The 24,602-nt window shown below is 47.4% G+C and overlaps 1 protein-coding gene across 3 annotated transcripts in view; it reads left to right on the forward strand.

The window, feature by feature from the left end:
- Positions 1-24,602, forward strand: part of PRPF3 (pre-mRNA processing factor 3) — a 63,244-nt gene that overhangs the window by 20,316 nt on the left and 18,326 nt on the right. For all 3 annotated transcript variants that reach the window (XM_068253234.1, XM_068253233.1, XM_068253232.1), the window contains exons 2-7: positions 2,342-2,520; positions 8,010-8,143; positions 10,403-10,540; positions 13,881-13,958; positions 14,383-14,600; positions 22,734-23,040. In XM_068253234.1, the coding sequence (XP_068109335.1) occupies positions 2,376-2,520; positions 8,010-8,143; positions 10,403-10,540; positions 13,881-13,958; positions 14,383-14,600; positions 22,734-23,040 (1,020 nt within the window). In that variant the 5' untranslated portion in view covers positions 2,342-2,375. The remainder of the gene's footprint in view (positions 1-2,341; positions 2,521-8,009; positions 8,144-10,402; positions 10,541-13,880; positions 13,959-14,382; positions 14,601-22,733; positions 23,041-24,602) is intronic.

A 24,602-nucleotide genomic window follows, 5' to 3' on the forward strand; every position in this document is an offset into this window, starting at 1 on the left:
GCACGCCTACTGGCAAAACGAACTCCCTGTTGTAGGATGATCCGCAGGTCTTCATCCCCCTTTAAAACAGGGAGATACTTTTTTAAGATGGAGACTATCCATTTGAATTCCACACTGTAAGTTGTAACAAAAGTGGGCCTCGAATCTGTAATATCCCTCCCTTCAGTTGCTGTCAGCAGGTGATCCCGACTTTTTTGATTGGCCCTAATTTTTCCTTTATTAATCATCCACCCAGGATAACCTCTATCCAAAAGTCTGTTCTCCACCTTCTTGACTTCTTCCCCGAGCCACGATTCCTCCGAGCAATTTCGTCGCGCCCTGATAAATTCACCCACAGGGACCGCACAAACGGTATGCCTCGGATGGCAACTCGTGGCCCGGAGAGTGGTATTGCCGCTGCAGGGTTTTCGAAATGTCCTAGACTGCACTCTCCCCTGAACAGGATCCCCCACTAGAGTGACATCTAAGTAGTCTATTGAACTCACCCCCCAGTTGTGGGTGAACTGCAAATTCAAAGAATTGTTATTCAGGTCACCCACAAAAGCGGGGATATCCTCAGGGGCCCCCTGCCAAACCAACAATAGGTCGTCGATGTACCTCCCGTACCACGCAACATTCCCCAGGAGGCGACCCCCACCCCCAAAGACGTGGCACTCCTCCCACCACCCCATATAGAGGTTTGCCAGGGATGGAGAAAACTTGGCCCCCATGGAGGCGCCACATCTCTGGAGGTAGAAGCCGCCATCAAACATAAAGTAGTTGCGGGTCAGGAGGTACTCGACAACCAGGTATATAAAGGTTCGGAGATCCTCAGAATAAGAGGAATATCTCTCCAGGTGATATCTAATGGCTTCAATGGCCAAATTGTGGGGGATACATGAGTATAGGGCCTTCACATCGATGGTAATCCATACATAGTGTCTTTTCCACATAAAGCTCTTCAAACTTGAGAGTAAATGTTTAGTGTCTATAATGTAACCTGGGAGACGCCTAACCAGTGGTTGCAACATTGAATCTACCCACTCACTCAGGCGCTCCCCCAGAGAGCCAATGCCAGCCACAATGGGCCTGCCCTCCGGGGGAACGCCCGATTTGTGGATCTTAGGAAGGTGATGGAAAACTGGGGTGATCGGACTGGAGACACCCAAATAGTCCACCATTTTTTGATCCAACAGACCCAAACTTTGTCCATAAGACAACAGGTTAAACAATTCTCTCTGAAAAACTCTCATAGGGTCTGCCCCCAATTTCCGATATACTGTAGAGTCATTCAATTGCCTAAGGGCCTCAGACCTATAACTGTCACTATCCAGTACAACGACAGCACCCCCCTTGTCCGCATTGCGGATAACTATGCTCGAGTTACTCTGAAGATTAGAGAGGGCCTGTCGCTCCTGGTGTGACAGATTCGGTCTGTTTTTACTCAGATCCCCTTCCAGTTCCACCAAATCTCTCTCCACCAACTCTTGAAAGGTTTCCACATGATGTGTTCGGCTAGCCAAGGGATAAAAGGACGGGTTACGAGCAAAGATCGGCTTAACATCATCTATGGAGACTAAGCCAGTGCTTTCTGTGGCCAAAGAATCTAAGGCCCACCTAGCACTTAGCTCCTTAAAATCTCCAATATCATCAACACCGCTCATAGCTCTATCAACCCGGCCCTCGACTGCCTCACTATCAAGAAAATGTTTTCGGAGTAGAACAGCTCTAATGAATCTATTTACATCAACTATAGTTTCAAAAACATTCATATGTTTAGTTGGTGCAAAAGAAAGGCCCTTCTCAAGGACCCGCTTCTCCACATCCGAAAGTACATACCGGGAGAGATTCACCACACTCTGTATCCCCTCCCTCCCTGTTCTGGGCCACCTGGCTCTATGTTTCTTCCCTGCCCCGTCTTGGGGGTAGCAGGTGTAGTGGTTGTGCCTCCAGACCAAACAGACAATAGTTGGTAGTTGTAGAGTACAGAGGCTGGTGCCTGGACTCTTTACTCTACAACTACCCACTGAGGCTTTCCTTGCTACTCCGTTGTCCCCGCATTGCTGAGCGCTCCCCCTCCCGAAAGATTAGCGACAAGGCAATAATTGTGTAATACCGTGATACCGTGATATTTTTTGAGACAGTTATCTTACCGTCATACTTCATACCATTGCAACCCTAACCACTAGACCAACAGGGAAGCTATGATTTCATTCAGAATATATATATATTTTTTTCTCTAGGTGCGTCGTATGGTCAGGTGTGTCTTATAGTGCAAAAAAATATGGTAACTGCCTTTTTAAACGTGTTCTGCTAATACCAAGAAGCTGTAGTCATGTTTAATGTTGTTTTTGTTTTTCAGCTGTTGGGTGGTACTCGCCCTCCACTTTGTAAATATGTCTTTTTCAAAGAGGGATTTGGATGACCTAAAGCCATGGGTGGAGAAGACTGTGAAAGGAGTGCTTGGATTCTCCGAGCCCACTGTGGTCACTGCCGCTCTCAACTGTGTTGGGAAGGGAATGGACAAGAAAAAAGCTGCAGGTTGGTGTGTGTGTGTGTGTGTGTGTGTGTGTGTGTGTGTGTGTGTCAGAAAACACCTGGAATATGACATTCTTACAGCTGGACCCTTTGGGCAGCATGGCGGCATAGTGGTTAGCACTCTTCCTTACAGCGATGGGTTCCTGGTTTGAATGCCAGCCAGGGCACTATCTGCATGGAGTTTGTATGTTCTCCCCGTGTCTGAGTGAGTTTCCTTCGGGCACTCCAGTTTCCTCCCACATCCCAAAAACATACAGATAAGTTAATTGGCTTCCCCCTAAATTGGCCCTAGTCTCCGATACGCACACTACACAATACATACATAGACGTGACTCTGGTAGGGATTAGATTGTGAGCCCCTCTGAGGGACAGTTAAGTGACAAGACAATATACTTTGTACAGCGTAGAGGAAGATGTTGACGCCATATAAATACTAAATAATAACCCTTTCATCACTGCACAGCTCTAGCCACTTACAGACCAGAGCCTGTTTTTTTCTATTTTAGAGTTGTGATCACTGTGATTGGCTTCTGACTGGCACAAGGAGCTCAGTGAGCATTGGACAGAGGCAAAGGGAGCAGCATTATCGCAGGGGGTACGCGACCGGAACAGGAGAAATCTACATCCTGTCAGAGACTGACAGCCTCAGCCAGGATGTAGATTTCACCAACGTCAGTCCTGAAAGGGTGTAAATAACATTGAATGGTTGTCTCTACATGTCTGGTATAAGTGCCGGAATTTATCTTGAAATCCCCTAAACAGCAGCTGCCAGACTAGGTAAATATCAGTTGGATGTATTAGTGCTTATGTTGGTGGAAGTCCTGATTGTACAACATTTTGAACTGCTCATGTGTCTGTGCTCCTCATTGTATGTTTTTTTACTGTGCTATCGAAGATGTTGGTGCTACATAAATAAAATATTAATCATAATGTTTGAACTGTGCAGAGTGGCTGCACTATGCACTATGATTAGATATCACTTTTATCCCATTTCGAGTAAAGCTATATACATACGCTAGATTAAACTCAGGCCGATAATGATCGCCTCTTCCAAGAATCTACAGTAGCATGTGTTCAATGGCCCATAATGCCTCTCAGTGCAACTGCACTGACCCGCTGCGTGACTTCCCTCCTGTGCTGCTCCATCAGCTCTCCTCATAAACACAACTGTGTAGCAATAATGCTGTTAGAGCTCGCTCTCTACTTCTGTTTCTAGAGTGTGAGCTGCAAGCACTAGAGGGCAAATCTGATGTACAGCCACTGAGAGTTGCAGTGTGTGCTTGTGTGTGCTTGTGTGTGCTTGTGTGTGCTTGTGTGTGCTTGTGTGTGCTTGTGTGTGCTTGTGTGTGCTTGTGTGTGCTTGTGTGTGCTTGCGTGTGCTTGCGTGTGCGTGCGTGTGTGCGTGTGTGCGTGTGTGCGTGTGTGCGTGTGTGCGTGTGTGCGTGCGTGTGTGCGTGCGTGTGTGCGTGCGTGCGTGCGTGCGTGCGTGCGTGCGTGTGCGTGCGTGCGTGCGTGCGTGCGTGCGTGCGTGCGTGCGTGCGTGTGCGTGCGTGCGTGCGTGCTGTAAGGCTGTAGCCCATGCATGCGGAAATGCTGAAAACTGCTGACTTCACCGACCACTAAGCAAAATCTCCATTCATAAAGGCTCTTTCCGCGTGAAAAGTTGACATTCCCGTGCAGAGTGAAAATTTTCCGCCTTGTGCGGTGATTTTCTAGATTTATGTAGAAAAAGTAACAAAATGTCCATTCATAAAGATTAGAGCACAGCGGTATGCTGACAGGGATTACCGCTCCCTCGGCAGTAACGATAACCTTGCGGAATGCATGTAATTAAATGGGACAGACCTCCCAAGCAGCAGCAGCAGAGAGCAGCGCAAGGAGGGACTCTGCCAGCTTCTGTTTCCGCAAGCCTACCGACAGCCTTTTTCAGGAAATCTCCGCACTTCTTTCGCAACTGGCTTTCCCCCCCCCCCCCCCCACGGCAACAACAGCCCCCCTCCCCCGGCAACACCCAACGCACACACATATCCAAATCCCTATAGCCAGCTATAGGTCCCCCCAGTATAGGTAGCCAGGCATAGGTAAGCCAGTATAGTTGCCCCCGGTATAGGTTAGCCAGGTAGGTGCCTCCAGCATAAGTAGCCAGTATAGTTGACCCCAGTATAGGTTAGATAGGCAGGCGCCGCCGGTATAGGTTAGATAGATAGGTGCCCCCAGTACAGGTTAGCTAGGTGGGTGCCTCTAATATAGGTAGCCAGAATAGTTGTCCCCAGCATAGGTTAGATAGGTAGGTGCCCCCAGTATAGGTTAGTTAGGTGCCTCCAATATAGGTAGCCAGTATAGTTGCCACCTGTATAGGCTAGCTAGGTGCCCCGAATACAGGTTAGACAAGTAAGTGCCCCCAGGTTAGATAGGTAGGTGCCCCCCAGTATAGGTTAGATTAGGTAGCTGCCCCCCAGTATAGGTTAGATGAGGTAGGTGCCCCCCAGTATAGGTTAGGTAGCTGCCTCCCAGGATAGATTAGGTAGCTTTCCCCAGGATAGGTTAGATTAGGTAGCTGCCCCCAGGATAGGTTAGAGTAGGTAGCTGCCCCCCAGGATAGATTAGGTAGCTGCCCCCCAGGATAGATTAGGTAGCTGCCCCCCAGGATAGATTAGGTAGCTGCCCCCCAGGATAGGTTAGATTAGGTAGCTGCCCCCCAGGATAGGTTAGATTAGGTGGCTGCCCCCCCCCAGATAGGTTAGGTAGGTAGCTGCCCCCCCAGATAGGTTAGGTAGGTAGCTGCCCCCCCAGGATAGGTTAGGTAGGTAGCTGCCCCCCCAGGATAGGTTAGGTAGGTAGCGGCCCCCCCAGGATAGGTTAGGTAGGTAGCTGCCCCCCAGGATAGGTTAGGTAGGTAGCTGCCCCCCCAGGACAGGTTAGGTAGGTAGCTGCCCCCCCAGGACAGGTTAGGTAGGTAGCTGCCCCCCCCCCAGGACAGGTTAGGTAGGTAGCTGCCCCCCCAGGACAGGTTAGGTAGGTAGCTGCCCCCAGGATAGGTTAGATTAGGTAGCTGCCCCCCAGGATAGGTTAGGTAGGTAGCTGCCCTCCAGGATAGGTTAGGTAGGTAGCTGCCCCCCCCCCCCCCAGGATAGGTTAGGTAGGAAGCTGCCCCCCCAGGATAGGTTAAGTAGGTAGCTGCCCCCCCAGGATAGGTTAGATTAGGTAGCTGCCCCCCCCCCCAGATAGGTTAGGTAGGTAGCTGCCCCCCCTCAGGATAGGTTAGGTAGGTAGCTGCCCCCCCAGGACAGGTTAGGTAGGTAGCTGCCCCCAGGATAGGTTAGGTAGGTAGCTGCCCTCCAGGATAGGTTAGGTAGGTAGCTGCCCCCCCCCCAGGATAGGTTAGGTAGGAAGCTGCCCCCCCAGGATAGGTTAGGTAGGTAGCTGCCCCCCCAGGATAGGTTAGGTAGGTAGCTGCCCCCCCCCAGGACAGGTTAGGTAGGTAGCTGCCCCCCCCCCCAGGATAGGTAGGTAGCTGCCCCCCAGGATAGATTAGGTAGCTGCCCCCCCCCCAGATAGCTTAGGTAGGTAGCTGCCCCCCCAGGATAGGTTAGGTAGGTAGCTGCCCCCCCAGGACAGGTTAGGTAGGTAGCTGCCCCCCAGGATAGGTTAGATTAGGTAGCTGCCCCCCAGGATAGGTTAGATTAGGTAGCTGCCCCCCCCCAGATAGGTTAGGTGGGTAGCTGCCCCCCCCAGGATAGGTTAGGTGGGTAGCTGCCCCCCCCCCAGGATAGGTTAGGTGGGTAGCTGCCCCCCCCCCAGGATAGGTTAGGTGGGTAGCTGCCCCCCCCCCCCCCCCCCCCAGGATAGGTTGGGGTAGGTAGCTGCCCCCCCAGGACAGGTTGGGTAGGTAGCTGCCCCCCCCCAGGATAGGTTAGGTAGGTAGCTTCCCCCCAGGATAGATTAGGTAGCTGCCCCCCCCCCAGATAGCTTAGGTAGGTAGCTGCCCCCCCCCCCCCCAGGATAGGTTAGGTAGGTAGCTGCCCCCCCCAGGATAGGTTAGGTAGGTAGCTGCCCCCCCAGGATAGGTTAGGTAGGTAGCTGCCCCCCCAGGATAGGTTAGGTAGGTAGCTGCCCCCCCAGGATAGGTTAGGTAGGTAGCTGCCCCCCCAGGATAGGTTAGGTAGGTAGCTGCCCCCCCAGGATAGGTTAGGTAGGTAGCTGCCCCCCCAGGACAGGTTAGGTAGGTAGCTGCCCCCCCCAGGATAGGTTAGGTAGGTAGCTGCCCCCCCCCCAGGATAGGTTAGGTAGGTAGCTGCCCCCCCAGGATAGGTTAGGTAGGTAGCTGCCCCCCCCCCCAGGACAGGTTAGGTAGGTAGCTGCCCCCCCCCCCAGGATAGGTTAGATTAGGTAGCTGCCCCCCCCCCAGGATAGGTTAGGTGGGTAGCTGCCCCCCAGGATAGGTTAGGTGGGTAGCTGCCCCCCCAGGATAGGTTAGGTGGGTAGCTGCCCCCCCAGGATAGGTTAGGTAGGTAGCTGCCCCCCCAGGACAGGTTAGGTAGGTAGCTGCCCCCCAGGATAGGTTAGATTAGGTAGCTGCCCCCCCCCAGGATAGGTAGGTAGCTGCCCCCCAGGATTAGGTAGGTAGGTAGGTCTCCCCCCCCCCCCCATAATGAAGGGGGGGAGCCGCAGCTGCGGGGAGAGCAGCCCGACCTCTCCCTCCCTTCCTCTCCCCGGGCCCCCCCCACCCCTTCAGATGCAGAGTGCGCGGCGCACGGAAGCGCTGTAGGCAGAATTCACCTCCGTCCCTGCGCCGCTGGTCTCCTCCCGCTCTGTATAGATGTTGTTACACACTGCTTCCTGTTTAGCCGGAAGCAGTGTGTAACAACATCTATACAGCGAGAGGAGATCAGCGGCGCTTGGAACGCAGGGACGGAGGTGAGTTTCAGCCTACAGCGCTTCCGTGCGCGTCACTCTGCATCTGAAGGGGGGGGGGGGGCCGGGGAGAGGAAGGGAGGGAGAGGTCGGGCTGCCCTCCCCGCGGCTGCGGCTCCCCCCCCCCCCTCCCAATAGCGCTCACGGCGCACGGGCCGCACTCAGTCCTGGCCACTACAAAAAGACATGGGCCCCCCCGGGCCCCTCCCCCGCCTCTTCAGGAGCCGGGCCCAGTCGCGCATGCGACCGCTGCGACCTCTATTGCTACGCCCCTGCTTGTGTGGGGGAGTAAGGAGGGGTCAGTATATGCTGTGTGTAAAATGTGCACCTGTTTTTTTGAAGATGTTGATCTGTTGTTTTACATATATTGTAGCTTCTTTTCTTTCTTTTTTTTTTTTTTTTGTCACAATGTTTGTATTTTTTTCTTTTTTTTTTTTTTTTCTTTTAAAGATCGGATTGTTTGTCTATTTTTACAGTGGCGTATTAGGGCCGTTACTTGCTAAAGGTTGGGGTGTTGTGATCTGATCTGCTTCTCTGTTTCAAGATTCTCCTATCTGACATTGCTGTTTGTTCTGCAGACCATCTGAAGCCATTTCTGGATGACTCTACATTGCGTTTTGTTGACAAGCTTTATGATGCGGTTAAGGAAAGTCGAGGGTCCTCCAGACACTCAAAATCAAGCAGTGATAGGAGCAGAAAGCGTGAAATAAGGGTATGTCATTTTCCAAGGCATGTGAGGCTCAATCTAAATCAGTGGCTCTCCATAATCTAAGGGCGCATTCACACTGAGGATCGCAAAACGCTAGCTATTAGCGTTTTTCGGCAGTGGTTTTCATGGTAAAACATGTATTTTTTTTTTCTGTACATTTTCGTTATTTGAGAGATCAGGATTAGCGCTTTTTTAACATTGCGACCACTCATAAACCGATGTATGCACCGCTTTTCAGGGCTGTGGAGTCGGTACAAAAATCTTCCAACTCCGACTCCTCAGTTTATAAAATCACGACTCCGACTCCCGGTGCCCAAAATTGCCCCGACTCCGACTCCACAGCCCTGCCGCTTTTTGTTTTTATCATGAATTGCCGCTGATCGCTGCAGTGAGATTCCTGCCATATACTTTACATTACACTAGCGCTTTTAAAGGCTTTAGTGATTGCCGGTGATTAGCGGTAAACTGCTGCTAATTGTCCCAGTATAAATTTTTTTTTTTTGTTCTTATTCCAGGAAAAGTATTTGCAAGCATATGGCAAAGCCTTTTTAAATTGTCGTAACTGGGCTTTGCTTTCTCATCCTTTTTGGTGCCCAAACACTACATCTTATGTTTACTTTCATGGCCCCCATGTAATGACTCATACACACGTCCAAATCCACCCGAATGTCATATGAATTTGGTCTGTTGGACGATGTTTACAACCACATTCAACCTATATCACTTCAGAAACCACTTGATACAGCTTTTTACAAAGTAATCAGCAGCTTTTAATAAATAGGCATAGCTAATAGATCATGGATTATCAAAAAATGTATTAAATTTTCCACTTTAAAGAGAAACTTTGACCAAGGATTGAACTTCATCCCAATCAGTAGCCGATACCAGCTATCCCACAAGAAATCTTTTTAACTTTTCTTTGATAGATCTTCAGGGGGAGTCTGTATGGCTGATATTGTGGTGAAACCCCTCCCACAGTGTGAGGTCGTGACCATGGCCCTGACAGTTTGCTGTCTGCCAACCGCATTGCATTGTGGGTAATAGCTTTTTCCAACTACCAAGCATACATTATCTCCCTCTGTACATAGAGCTCTCAGTAAGAAACATTCTGTACAGATCACCTGGAAAATCTTAAGAGGTCACCACCAGTGATACATTTTATAATGTAAATCGGAGAGGAAAGATTTTACAATGGGCAAACCCTGACTAATCTAAGTGAATATTGTAAAAAGCAATTTTATTCATTATTTTCACTAGTTCCTATTTAAAGGACTTCCGATGCTAAATGGCTAATCCTATTTTTTTTTACTCACCTGGGGCTTCTTCCAGACCTTAGCAGCAGTCTCATTTCTCTCGCCGCAGCCCCAGTCCTCCTCAGTGTCCCTGCTTGCCCCCACCTCCGTAATGATTGCGACCCGCCGGCGGCGTAGGCTCTTCTGCCCCTGTGCGTCAACGTCATCCGGCACGTACTGTGCCTGCACACTACTGCACAGGCACAGTACATCCCAGATGATGTGGATGTGTGGGCACAAGTGCCCACGCAGGGTCGCGATCATTGCAGCCGGCTAGCGGGGACACTGAGGAGGACCGGGGCTGCGGCGAGGTACTGAGGCGGCTACAACGGGCTGGAAGAAGCCCCAAGTGAGCAAGAAAAATAATAATTGGCTATTTTGCATCAGAAGTCCTTTAAAGGGAACCTTAACTAAGAGGGATATAGATGTTTCCTTTTAAACCAGGGATGTCAAACCGGTCCTACGAGGGCCGAGATCCTCACACATTTTTGACACAGCTCAAATGAATTGATGGGTCTGATTCAGGAAAGGTGTGATCAATCAGGTAGAACACATTCCTCTCTTTCTCAGTCCATACTAAACACTGGCATGGATCTGGCCCTCCAGGCCTGGAGCTCGACACCTGTGTTTTAAACAATACCAGTTGCTTGTCAGTCCTGCTGATCTCTTTGGCTGAGGTAGGGCTGAATCGCACACCTGAAACAAGCATGCAGCTAATCCAGTCTGACTTCAGTCAGGGCACCTGATCTGCATGCTTGTTGAGGGACTGTGGTTAAAAGTATTAGAGACATAGGATCAGCAGGAGAGTCAGGCAACTGGTATTATTTTAAAAGGAAAAAATCATATCCTTCTCAGTTTAGGTTCCCTTTGAGGACAGTCTGCTCATGAATTAGTATTTTGTTTCTTTTTGTCTTTTTTTACAATGGTTGATGTATCTTATATTTGATTCACTTCTATTCCTTCTTTTCAGGATGTGTTTGGAGATGAGGAATCTAAGGATTCCTCTAATTCAAAAAGGAAGCGCGTGCCGCGATTTGAGGAGGTGGAGGAACCGGAAGTGATTCCAGGTCCGCCATCTGAAAGCCCGGGTATGCTGACCAAGATGCAGGTACGCTTGATTTTATCTATTAACATGTTGCATACGCTGTGCACTTGTAGAATGAAGGCTATATTTGCTTCCTGTCTAAATTCAATTAGACATATTTTCCGATATGAGTTAACAGCTGGAATTTTTAAGTTGTTTTCGAGTTTAAAATGCATGCCAGATTTAAAGAGAGACCAGAGCAAAAAAAAAAAAAAAAAAAATGATTTGTATGTGTAGTACAACTAAGAAATAAAACATTAGGAGCAGAGACATAAGTCTAATGTTTCCAGTACAGGGAGATTTAAGAGACTCCAGTTGTTATCTATGCAAAAAAGCCGTTGAGCTCTACGACTTTCAAAGTTGCAGAAAACTCTGAGTTCTGAAGGTTGTTAGCTGCGCTGTCATGCAAGGATATTCTTTTTCTCTGCCAGAGGACAGGTATATAGTTCACAGCCTGCTCTGTTAAAGAAAACAAAAACATTTAGAATGCTGAGTGGTGTGTAAGCTGCACATATTAAAGAATGATACAATGTTAGAAAAAACACTATATAACTGAAAATAAAAATATGAGAATATTTTTATTGCTACTAATCTTCCAGTAATTATCCGTACTACACAACTAATTCATTATATTATAATTTTTTTTCGCTTCAGTGTCTCTTTAAATGGAACCTGAAGCGAGAGGTATGTGGAGGTTGCCATATTTTTCCTTTTAAACAATTCTGGTTGTCCTACTGATCCTCTGCCTTTAAATGGAATATTTCCATTTCCTCCAATACCTCCGTGGGTGTTGCTTATCCCATCTCTGCCAATCCCCATGTACTGCAGCGTTGGTAGCAAATCCAGGAGGGGGTGTTACCATCAAAGTAGTGGCTGGGCTCCCGCATTGAGATTGCTGGAACCAGGAAGTGACAGGGGTCAGAGCGTGCCGCTGCATTGTCTGGTGTGCTACACTGCACCGGCTGGGAAGCAGAACAAAATTCTAGGCCACCTGCCTACACAAATACTGGAATTCCTAACTCCCCTGTTGCATCATCTCCATTGGAAGTTGCATTGTGTGTAGACATCCAGTCTCCTCCCAATCGATTTCCTGATAACTACCCAAAATCGATCACATTATTGTTCGGGATCTGATTGGACCTTTCAAAATTATCGGATTGATCAATCAATCAGATAGAAAATTGCATTGTGTGTACTAAGCTTTACTGCACTACAAAACACATTCCCTTAATTCTCTGCTTCCCAATGTCTCTTAGCTAGCCAAAAAGCTCAGCAATGTGTGCCGTTGGTGTTTTTGCTGATTTTCACTGTGTAAGGGCGACGCTGCAGGTGCCCATACATCTATAAATTGCCACTCAATGAGGCAAAATGATGGTTGTCTCTCTGATCTGAATCTCATCAGAGGGTGATATATTCCCTCCACTCACTTGAAATATATTTATGGTGAAATCTATTGAAAATCTTTTGCGAACGGTATGGGCTTTCAATCTACCTCCGCTCCTGCAGACGCCCTGGTGAGATAATCACTTCGGTCAAATCGATCATTGCTATCGGTTTTTCTATGTAGGAATGAGACTGTACACAGTTACCTTTTTAACTATCGTAAAGGCAACATCTCAGGGAAACAGAGCTGCACAGAAAAGCTACTCCACTTTAGCCATGCATTCATTTTAACTGACGTTGAGCACGTCACTACTTTATGTATGGGGGGGGGGGGGGGACAAGCATTGCTCAGCCATAAGTTGTCCATAAAGTCAAGTATATGTAAGCTTCTCTTGAGCTAAAATGGTAAAAACCAAATCCAAACTGCAATCTGGTTGTAATGAATCTGTTAAGGCCATGCATCTAGTGATTTTGCGGCCTGATAGACTATCTGATTCATCGAATAGGATGAAAATCAGTGACACAAGCATGCCCGTATTAACTGCAGGCTGGAATTAATTGAATGTATTGATCGAGCAAGCTGGAAAATCTCGGCCCGTTGCCATGGATCAAATGCACGGGTAGTAACGTCGTGCAATATCGAGACGAACCCGATGGAACCCCGGGTTGCTGTCCCGCCATATCTTAATGTGCTCGCCCCTCCCCATGCATCAAAATCTCTAACATTTCTGGCCTCCACTGGAGTATTTTAAAGGATACCTGAGGTGACGTGACATGAGATAGACATGGGTATGTAGAGTGCCTAGCACACAAATAACTAGGCTGTGTTCCTTTTTTTTTTCTTTTGCTGCCTGAAAGAGTTAAATATCAGGTATGTTAGTGGCTGACACAGTCCTGACTCGGACAGGAAGTGACTACAGTGTGACCCTCACTGATAAGAAATTCCAACTATAAAACACTTTCCTAGCAGAAAATGGCTTCTGAGAGCAGGAAAGAGATAAAAAGGATCAATAGTTCACAGATTTTAGCTCTGGCATACTTCAATGAATGTGTCATTGAGCAAAAACAGTAAAACAGTTAAAACTTAAAAAGTAGATTTAAACATAAAATAAAACTGTGGAATATCTTAAAAATACATTTTTAGGAGGACAATAGATTCAACGGTTTATTTCATTAATTTTCTCCTCGGGTGTCCTTTAAGGACAGCGACGAAGGTTGTGGATGTGGTGTCACAAAGCAGATACCTCAGAGATTTCGCATGGAAATCTGCCTGCGGTGTATGTGAAGCCAACAGATCTCTGTTTGATCAGAGAGTGATATGTCTCTTGGTTGGTATGCACATACATCACTAAGGCTGCTTACACACCAAGACGTTACAGGCGCACGTTAGTGCGCCTGTAACGCTCCCCCAACGCACAGCAATGTAACACAAGTGGGCTGTTCACACAGCCCACGTTGCGTTACATGTAACGCTGCACGTTCTCCGTTAGACTGTTTGCACATGCGCAGTGGGGGGCGGAGAGGAGGCGGGGAGAGCCAGCTACAGTAGCCGCGCACATGGCTACTTAATATTCACTGCACTGGCGGCCGCTGATTGGCCGGCGGGACCACGTGATGCGGAGTGTCTCGCTCCGCATCACGTGGACCCGCTGGCCAATCAGCGCCACTCTGGGAGACATTATAGGAATCGAGCCGCCTAACGCGGCTCACTCTACCGTCGGCTCTTGCAGCACCATACGTTGTGTTAGGTGCACGTTATGCGACCTTAACGTAGCACCTAACGCAACGTCTTGGTGTGCAAGTAGCCTATAGGTATGGGCACCTTTAATGCTGTTATTAAAAATGTGGTATCTCTGAACAGTTACAATCTTGCAGAATTTTGTTGAATTCATGAATGTTGTGAAGAAATTTTGTACATGTTTAATCCTTCTCAGGCCATGAGTAAATGGAGTCGTGTTTATTTTTTTTTTTTATTGAACAGATAAAACAGATGATGGAGGCTGCAACCCGGCAGATTGAAGAAAGGAAAAAGCAGCTGAGTTTTGTTAGTCCAACAGCGGTATGTCTGAGAAAAGTATTATTGCTATTACTATGTTTATAATTCCTATATATTTCTCATGTTCAGCTGATAGGACCATTATTGCAGCCCTCTTTTGAATCCCACTAATTCTTCAGGTTATGATTGTCAGATTGAGTATTCTTTTATTGCAAAACTACAGTTCAGAAACCTTCTAGTATATGCCTGACCTGCCTTAGTGCAGTGTAATGATATTGTAGAACCTGTCAACGTGCATACCTTTACTCATGACTATTCTTCTGCAGTCGCCCATGTCTGAGACCAGCCCTGCTTTTGATTGATGTGTAAAGGTTGCTTCTACCTCTGCTGTCCCTCTAACAAATTGGAATCTTGGGACTGTGCAGAGAGTCTTTGCTGATGAATTTTGTGCTGGTGGTATAAGTTTCCTTGTTCTCTTTTCACACAGCCCAAAGCTTCTTCCAACCAGTCTGATCGGGCCCTAATTGGGAGTACAATCCAGCCATCCCAAGCTGCCACATTCATGAATGATGCCATTGAGAAAGCCAGGAAAGCAGCTGAACTTCAGGCTCGAATCCAAGCCCAACTAGCCTTAAAGCCTGGTCTTATAGGAGCAGCAAACATGGTGGGCTTGGCGAATCTGCATGCTATGGGAATTGCACCTCCGTAAGTGTCATACTGTTCAACTTGTGTCCTGACTAGTGGCATTCAGAAAGACTTGTGTGTTTATATGCGAGGTTTTTTTTTTTTTTTTATTATTATTACTATATTTTTATTCAGACTTTGTTTTTTCTTAATTTAAGAGTGAGCTAGAGCTGGTCAATAATATGCAAATTTTTTTAAGTAGATGCAATTTTTTCATTTTCTGCAGCTTGGGAGTGGACCATTCAGTGCAGTAGCTTGACTTTGATTGGGCCAATTCCAAGCATTTTTTTATACAATTAATCATTAACCTTCTGCACTCACAACAAACTGGAACTCTAGGAATAATAAAAAGATCTTGCATGAAATTTCCATGAAATATGCACTAATTTGCACTAATGGAGGATATTTGCTTTGTTTCGTTGTTTCTCTCCAAAAGCCAAAAGGGTCCCTACTCTACCCACACCAGTTAACAGGCAAACATTTCATGCTTTCAAACCTGAAATTCATGCTGACGCCGGTTTGGTTCTATCATTAGGGAACACATGCATGCACATAAATCAGTCTAGGATATTCAGGGAGTGACACAATGCTCTATTTCACTCCATTATATAAAGTGCCGGCTGCTCACCTGGTAGCAGTGTTCCGGCGAGTCCTCCAGGATGGCCCTCCTGAGATTGTCAGTGTCCCCCCCCCCCCCCCATCAGAAACACCTGAAAAGAATTTACATAACAATTTAGCATAAATCCCACCCCTCCACAATCTCCTCCAGTTTAATGAAGAGAAAAAACTCAACGAACCACTATCATACCAATAAATAAATAAATAATAGGGCCGGGAACTTAGGCGGCCGTCCTGGACGACTCGCCGGAACACTGCTACCAGGTAAGCAGCCGGCACTTCCTCCCTACGTCCTCCAGGACGGCCCTCCTGAGATCTAGCGAGAAATTTGCCTTTGGGTGGGATAACGGCTTGCAGAACCTTGCGGCCAAAGGCTTGGTCCTGACTAGAGAGGAGCTCCACTCTGTAGTGTTTGATGAACGTCGAGTGGCTGGACCAGGTCGCGGCTCGGCATATCTGATCCAAAGAAGCTCCTGATCTCTCCGCCCAAGATGTTGACAAGGATCTGGTTGAGTGTGCTGTAATGTGGTCAGGCACCTGCAACTGAGCTTCTGAGTATGCTAAGGATATTAGCTGTTTAATCCATCTAGATACTGTCATTTTTGAAACGTAAGTTCCTCTTTTTGAGCCACCAAACGCTACAAAAAGATTAGTGGAATTCCTCCACTCTCTGGTCCTATCTAAATAGGTTAGTACCGCTCTTCTGACATCTAGAGTGCTCAACCTCCTTTCTTTATCATTCTGAGCGTTGGCCAAAAAGGAAGGCAGTACTATATCCTGGGTCCTATGAAAGGACGTAGCCACCTTCGGTAGGATCTAATCTAAAGACCACTTTATCAGAATGAACTACCATGTACGGGTCTTTTATTGATAATGCTTGGATATCCCCCACTCTGCGAGGTGAAGTAATGGCAACTAGAAAGGCCACTTTAAACGTAAGGAATTTTAAGGGAACTGAATCCAATGGCTCAAATTTGTCTGAGGTTAGAAAATCCAACACTAACGACAAATCCCATGGAGGAACTAGCTTCTGAGGAATCGGCTGAGAATGCTCCACCGACCTCAAGAAATTTTTAACATAAACATCGGCAGACAGCCGTTTAGAAAGAAAAACTGAAAGAGCCGACACCTGGGCTCTTAGGGTACTAACAGTCAATCCTAATAGAACCCCCTCCTGTAAAAATTCCAAAATCGAACAGACGCTGTCTGACCTAGAAACATCCTTCTGCTTCCAAGATGAAAAGGTGTACCAAACTTTATTGTACTTCCTTCTAGTAGCGGGTTTCCTACAGGCTAATAATGTCTTAACCACCCTGGCGTTCTGATTAAATCGCCAGGGTGGCTGCGGGAGGGTTTTTTTTAAATTAAAAAAAAAATCCCATTAAAAAAAAACTATTTCATGCAGCCAACTGAAATGAAAGCCCACTAGAGGGCGCTCCGGAGGCGATCTTCCGATCGCCTCCGGCGGCAAGGAATAACACGGAAGGCCGCAATGAGCGACGAGCGGAGTGACGTCATGGACGTCAGCCGACGTCCTGACGTCAGCCGCCTCCGATCCAGCCCTTAGCGCTGGCCGGAACTGTTTGTTCCGGCTACGCTGGGCTCGGGCGGCTGGGGGGACCCTCTTTCGCCGCTGCACGCGGCGGATCGCCGCGCTGCAGCGGCGATCAGGCAGCACACGCGGCTGGCAAAGTGCCGGCTGCGTGTGCTGCTTTTTATTTGGTGGAAATCGGCCCAGCTGGGCCTGAGCGGCAGCCTCTGGCGGTGTTGGACGAGCTGAGCTCGTCCAGACCGCTCAGCAGGTTAACCACTTCTTTAGAAAATCCCTGATTTTTTAACATCTGATCCTCAGGATCCAAGCAGTCAGCTTTAATGATTCGAGATTTGGATGAAACTGACCGTTCTGCATCAGCAGATCTGGTCTGCACTGAAGATGCCACGGTCCCCTGAACACTAGGGATTGAAGGAGGGGAAACCAAGCTCTCCTCGGCCACCAAGGAGCTATCAGTATCACCTCCACCCTTTCCGTCTGGATCTTTCTGAGGACTCTTGGTATTAATTTGAACGGAGGAAATGCGTAAAGCAGACCCTCCGGCCATGGAATTGATAGAGCGTCTATCCTGCTTATTGAAGATGAAGGATCCAGGGTACAAAAATCTTCTACCTTTGCGTTTTCTGGATTGGCAAACAAGTCGAGAACGGGAACTCCCCAACTCTCCGTGATTTCCCGGAAGGTGTCCGGATTGAGTTCCCATTCCGACTCTTCCACCAAGTGTCTGCTTAGGGAATCCGCCCGCCTGTTGTGAATCCCCCGAATGTGGACCACTGATATGGACTCTAGATTGGTCTCCGACCATGACATGATCTGCGATGTCAGGCGCTGAAGGTCCGGCACCCTCGTGCCCCCCTGCTTCCTGACATAACAGACCGAGACAAAATTGTCCGAGAACACCAGAACCTCCGCGTTGGAGATTATCGGATGCAGGGCCTGTAACCCGAGCAGAATTGCCTTGAGCTCCCTGTAATTTGAAGACCTGAGGGACATCTGTTGGTCCCATGACCCCTGAGCTTGGTGACCTAGGCAGTGGGCCCCCCAACCCCAAGCACTGGCGTCCGTATACAATTTTAATGGGATTTCCTGGGTCCATCTGCGACCTTGATTCAAATTGGTTGGTTGGTCCCACCAGAGTAAGGAATTCACAACCTGTACTGGCACCATCACCATTCTGTCTAGTGATTGATGATTCCTGTCCCAATTTGCCAAAAACCAGGCCTGAAGCTCTCGAGAGTGGGCCTGAGCAGAAGACATCAGACCTAGGAACAAAACTGACTTCCGAAGAGATACCAGAGGATTCAACCTGATCCCCTGAACCTCTGACCTCAACCTGTCTATTTTCTGGTCCGGTAAGAAGACACGCCTGACCGTCGTGTCCCACCTGAGACCTAAAAAAATCAGATTCTGAACCGGATCTAGGTGAGACTTCTCCGTGCTTACTATCCAACCTAGTCTGTTCAAGAGCTGAAGTGAAAAACCTAGCCCCTCTTGCAAGGCTTCCCGAGTTTCTGCCATAAAAAGAAAATCGTCTAAGTAAGGTAGAACCCTTACATTGTGGAACATCACCTCTGCAATTACCTTGGTAAAAATTCTCGGGGCCGACGATATTCCAAACGGAAGAGCCTGATATTGAAAATGGCATACCGACTCTCCCGCTTGGACTGCAAACCTCAAATACTTCTGAAAAAGAGGATGAATGGGAATGTGGAGGTAGGCATCCTCCAGATCCACCGTCGCAAGAAAAGCTCCCGGAGACATGAGGTTCCGCACTGAGGCAATGCTTTCCATCCTGAACCTCTTCTCCACAATGTAAGGGTTCAAGGGTTTTAAATTCAAAATCATGTGGAATTTCCCAGATTGCTTTTGAATTAGGAATACTCTGGAGTAGAACCCCATTCCCAGCTCCTGGATTGGAACCGGTCGAATGACGTTCTTCAGTAAAAGGGAAGACACTGAGTCCATCAAGGCGCCCGCCCTGACTGGATCCCTGGGCATCGCTTTGATCGTAAACCAGGAGGGAGGAGGGGACATAAATTCTATCCTGTAACCTTGCTGAATCAAGTTTAAAATAAACTCGTTCTGTGTTACCTCCCGCCAAGCTGGCGCAAAGTGGAGAAGCCCCCCCCCCACCGGGATCTGGGCGTCATTTTGTGGTCTTTGTTGCGGTAGATGTTGGCTGGGGCTTATTGAAAAGAAACGGCCTGCCTCTACCTGCGTTATAGGTCCACCTTTTATTTTGTCTTTGTCCTTTACTCGACTGGTCCTGCCTAAAAAAGGACTTTTTATTCTGAAAGGGCCGCTTAACTCTCCTCTTTTTATCTGGAAATTTTCTGGCCTTATTGGATGATCTCTCTAAGACCGAATCCAAATCCTTCCCAAACAAAAGATTACCTTGGAATACCATTCCACAAAGCTTCTGCTTGGAAGTGACATCTCCCTCCCAGGTATTTAACCAAATGGATCTCCGTGCAGAGTTAATCAACGCTGCCGTTTTAGCTGCTACTCTGAGAGACACTCAGTAGCTGCGTCCGCCAAAAACGCAATAGATTTAACAATAACTGGTAAGCTCTCTAAAATCTTTGCATGAGGTGTGCCATCCTCCAACCGCTCCTGAAGCCCCCGAATCCACTTATCTAGATTATGGGCAACACATACCGAGGAAATGGCTGGTTTAAAGGAGAAAGATGTTGAATCCCATGCTCTTTTAAGAAGCACTTCAGCCTTCTTATCCATAGGGTCCTTCAAGGCTCCCATATCTTCAAAAGATAAATCTGTATCTTTTGAATATTGGGAGAGAGGAGCGTCTAATCGTGGACACTTAAACGATTCATGCTCCTCTACATTAAAAGGGAACCTGCGCTTGAATGATCTAGGGACAAACAGCCTTCCCTCTGGATCCTTCCACTGAGCAGAAATAACACTCTTAATTGCTCTGTGCACTGGAAAAACTCGACCCCCTCGATCCTCCAAACCCCTATAAATATCATCCTGAGGAGTAGAGGTCGATCTAGGTTCTTCAATTTGCTCCGAATCATAAACCGCTTTAAGGAGCTCTGAAGTGTCCTCAGCATTAAACAGATATCTGGTTATCTTAGACCCAAGTTGATCCACTGAAGCATCCGACTCAATCAATTCCCCCTCCTCAGATTCCTCAGATATATCGTCTAACGACAAAGGAGAAGAATCCTCAACACATATAGCCTGCGAACCTCCTGCCTCCCCTGACGGACCACTAGGGACAACCGGCAACCGTGCAGGCTGATCAATGGGAATTGAACTAGCTTGAGGAACCTGTGACTGAGAAGTCACCACCACAGTCTGTGCAGCGGGTATCGGTGGTAAAGCTGCTGGTGCCTGCGGAAAGGGAACCATCTGAACCGGACAAGGAGGTAGAGCTGCTCTAAATGCCGAAAACGTAGTAGCTAACTCCTGCTTCATAGATTTCATTATATCTAACAATGCAATCGTAGTACTCTCGGGTCTTGGCGTATAAGACTTTGACTTATTGTAACATTCTACACGCAAAGTTTTGGAAGACCCCTCAGGTAGCCTGCAGCCACATTTAGCACACTTATTAGATTTAGCAGTGCTCTTAAGTGGTTTCTGAAAGAGAGCAGACAAAGAATCCACAAGGGATACTTAGCACCTGAGAATAATCAAATAATGCAGCTATAAAACAATTGCTATGACACCTTACCGGCTGCTGCCCTGTCTGATCACCAGTAACAGCCAAAGTAGTCTGCTGCGTCTCTGGAGCGGGCTCTGATGACTGCTCCATGGCCCCTGCAGAGATTATCTGCACCTGGTGCAGAATTCACGGCGTGCTGGGTGGTCCGCCTGCTGAGCTGCTGTGTGCGGCGTCCTGTGCAGTGCGGCGTGGTTGGGCTGAGCGGTAGCTACGTGTGGCTTCCTGTCTTTCCCCAAGCCGACTCGAGCCGCTTCCTGAGACTCCTTTTATCCACATATACGCGGTCATATTTCCGCATGACGCCATCCGCGCGTCACATCCGGCTACAACTTCCGGCCAGACGAGGAAGAAGTGTTCAGCGTCCACCCAGCTGCCATGCCGTCAGAGAGAGCGGTGGAATAGAAAAAGCCCTCCGATTCTCTCCAGTCCAAAAGTGGATGCAAGGTACCTCCTGCCCTTAGCCCCACTAGTTAGATCGCGCCCAGCGCTAACCCAACCGCTCTCCTCAAACAAATATGGATAAAAGTCCTGGTCTGATCAAAGTAGGTGCCAACAGGCTCCCCTACCACCAGGAACAACTTCATAGGTGCTTCCGTGTAGGAGTCCAGGAAACTAACAAAAAAATGGAGGAGATTGTGGAGGGGTGGGATTTACCACCTCACCTGTGATTGTGTGTGGTTTTCTGAAAAACCTTTATACTGTTGGTGGGCCTTGAGGACAGGGTTGGGGAACTCTGTTTTACACTATTAAATCCTAATGTTGACATTCTGCTATGTTTAGTCGGTAATAGAATAAACACTGAAAAAAATTGTGTTTTGCTATTTAATAACATAAATAGATCAGAAATGCAACTTATCCACATATTTTTACAAAAGGACTTCTGATGGGGACAGGGATGATCTCTCAACTTGATCTCTTAAGGCTGCTTTCACAGTAAGACGTTACAGGCGCACATTAGTGCAGCCTGTAACGCACCCCACCGCACAGCAATGAAAAATCAATGGGCTGTTCAGTGCCCACGTTGCGTTACATAGTAACGCTGCACGTTCGTTTGAAGTGCAGCATATTGTGCGTTCTAGACTGTTTGCACATGCTCAGTATGGGTGTTTTTTTTTTTTGTGGGCGGAGAGGAGGCGGGGAGAGGCCTCTATGTAGCCAGGCACATGGCTACTTTATATTCACTGCACTTGCAGTGTTTACTTCCAGGAGCGGCCGCTGATTGGCTGGCGGGACCACGTGATGCGCAGAGCTCTGCTCACGTGGTCTCCGCAGCGCATCCGACAGAGCAGGCACACAAAGAGCTGCTTTTAACGCGGCTCTTGGTAGCGTCCTGCTCCAACACCACCAGGTGTTGCGTTAGGGGCATGTTATGCGACCTTAACGTGTCATCTAACGCAACGTCTTAGTGGGAAAGAAGCCTAAACCTCACAAGCTTTCTACCTGCTGTTACTTCATAGCATAGAGTTTCAGACCTGTCAGTTGCCACCGTGAAGTAACGGCTGTTAGAAGTCTTGTCGGGTGGAAGAAATTAAATGAAGAGGTGGGTCCCTAAAACGGTCAGCAGCCCTGTTAAGGAAAGGGTCTTTTTTTTTTTTTTCTTCGCAAAAGTATTTGTGAATTGTATTCTGCTGCTATTATACAAATGACTATAGAAGTATCAATGTCAAAACATTCACTATAGTATGCTTTTAATTAATTTTGTACAGTCTCTTTAAAGTGTACACAAGGTGACATGACATGAGAAAAACATTTGTATGTGCAGTACAAACATATTAATAACCAGGCTGTTTTACTTTGCAGCCTGAAAGAGTTAATTTCTAGACATGGAAGTGGCAGCTTCTGTCTTGTCAGGAATATAATAAGCATCACTGATAAGCAAATTACAGCCATAAAAGTTTTCCTGGCAGAATACAACTTCTGAGGGCAGGGAGAGATAAAATGCATGAACTATTGACCTTTTTCTAACTCTAGGACTCTTGGTAGGCTGCCACTGATTAGAGACGGTAAAGCATTTTTTGCACCTCGGGTTCACTTTAACAAATGGCTACTGCTCCATCCAGAGACTGATTCAGGTGAAATGGGTCCCTAGGCAAGTATCAACTTTGGGCCCATACTTGATGGCCACCTGGCTTTTCTGATAAGATTAGGTGGGGGCTACCATCAGTGAGGCCCCTAGACTAGTACTTACCTAAGTTGCCTTGTGAATGATCTGGCTCGATCTTTGTGTTTATCATAACTGCAAAGAGTATATATGCACAAGATTATCCATGTACATTTTTGTTTCTCCTTTTAGAAAAGTAGAGCTAAAGGACCAGTCGAAGCCCACCCCTCTTATTTTGGATGATCAGGGCCGCACAGTAGATGCCTCAGGAAAAGAGATTGAGCTGACCCACCGAATGCCCACGTTAAAAGCAAACATCCGAGCTGTGAAGAGAGAACAGTTCAAGCAGCAGCTGAAAGAGAAACCATCAGAAGACTTGGAGTCTAATAGCTTCTTTGACCCTCGAGTACCATTAACACCTGCACAGAGAACAAAACGCTCCTTCAAGTTCCATGAAAGAGGAAAGTTTGAAAAAATTGCTCAAAGGTTGCGGACAAAGGTGATTAAAAAAAAATGGAATTTTGAATGATGAGAAAAAGCCAGAGTTTGTATAAGCAGTCGATCAAAAAGAACCTCTATATCCACCAGGTTATAAAAAAAAAAAAGAACCTTGATGGGTCGTTTGTAATAGAATCGGCTGGTGTTCTATTAAGGAATAGAAACTTGTTTCTGAACATGCGCTTTGGCTTCGGTCGTGTAACAGTCTGGAGTGGTTGAAATGGATAAACATCGATAATATACGGATATTAAAGTGGACTTGATCTCAGAGCTGCCTCTCTGGTCTAAAACGTGTGCAACAGCATAATAACCTTTAAAGAAACACCTTTTTGTTACAGCTGATACAAATCATGAAGTAAATCTGCAGTTGTCTACTTCCTGCTTTCATGGAAGCATACATATTAAAGAGGATCTGTACCGTCAAAACGTCCCCTGGGGGGTACTCACCTCGGGTGGGGGAAGCCTCCGGATCCTAATGAGGCTTCCCACGCCGTCCTCCGTCCCTCAGGGGTCTCGCTGCAGCCCTCCGTACAAGATGACGTCAATATTTACCTTCCCGGCTCCTGCGCAGGCGCTCTGACGGCTGTCAGCTCCGAAGTAGGCGGAAATACCCGATCGCCGTCGGGTCTGCTCTACTGCGCAGGCGCAAGTTTCCGGTGCCTGCGCAGTAGAGCGGACCAGACTGAGATCGGGTATTTCCGTCTACTTCGGAGCCGAAAGCAGCCACAGCGCCCCCGCTGGAGCCAGCAAAGGTAAATATTGAATTTACAGTCGGATCTGTCGCCGGCTGTTCGGAGGGCTGCAGCGAGACCCCCGTGGGACAGAGGACGACGTGGGAAGCCTCATTAGGATCTGGAGGCTTCCCCCACCCGAGGTGAGTACCCCCCAGGGGATGTTTTTGATGTTACAGTCTCTTTAACATTCTGTTCTTACAAATTAGCTGCTTTGCCATGGCAGAGGAGAATCCTGAGCTGACACACCTGAGAGATCAAATTACGGTGGTTATTAGTCACTGACAGACTAAACTCTATAACTACATACAGGGTACATTTCTCTCTGTTTACCTACTGTCCTGTGCAAGAGTTCAGGTCCACTTTAAGCTAAAATGTTACCAGATATCTCTTAGCGTGTAGTATACGCTTAGATTATTATTTGATCGATGTTTGCATTCAATCAAAAAAACAATTACACATAACTCTGTTATGGCCTGCTTTAGAAGCCACTGAAGTAAGACAATTCCCCCCCCCCCCATATCTTGTTTATTAGATGGTATAAGTTCCAACTCTTCAATTAGGTCATAATAGTTCCCAGTTATGGATTGCAAAAATATTGTGAAATAAGTTATCCATTTGAAGTCTCTTGGACACGCCGACAGATAAATATATTGTCTTGAATAAATTCTGAAAATATTTACCGTAAGTGTGTGCATACTACTGCAAAAGCTCAAAATCACTAATCTGCAATCTACGCTATGTACTGATGTGACCCAGGTAAGCTTATGACACTTAATGTGTCACTTAACAATGAGCGATGTCAAATACAGTATATTTATTGCCGAATCAC

The sequence above is a fragment of the Hyperolius riggenbachi genome, chromosome 9 (genome assembly GCF_040937935.1).
Source record: "Hyperolius riggenbachi isolate aHypRig1 chromosome 9, aHypRig1.pri, whole genome shotgun sequence".
Taxonomy (NCBI): Eukaryota; Metazoa; Chordata; class Amphibia; order Anura; family Hyperoliidae; genus Hyperolius; species Hyperolius riggenbachi.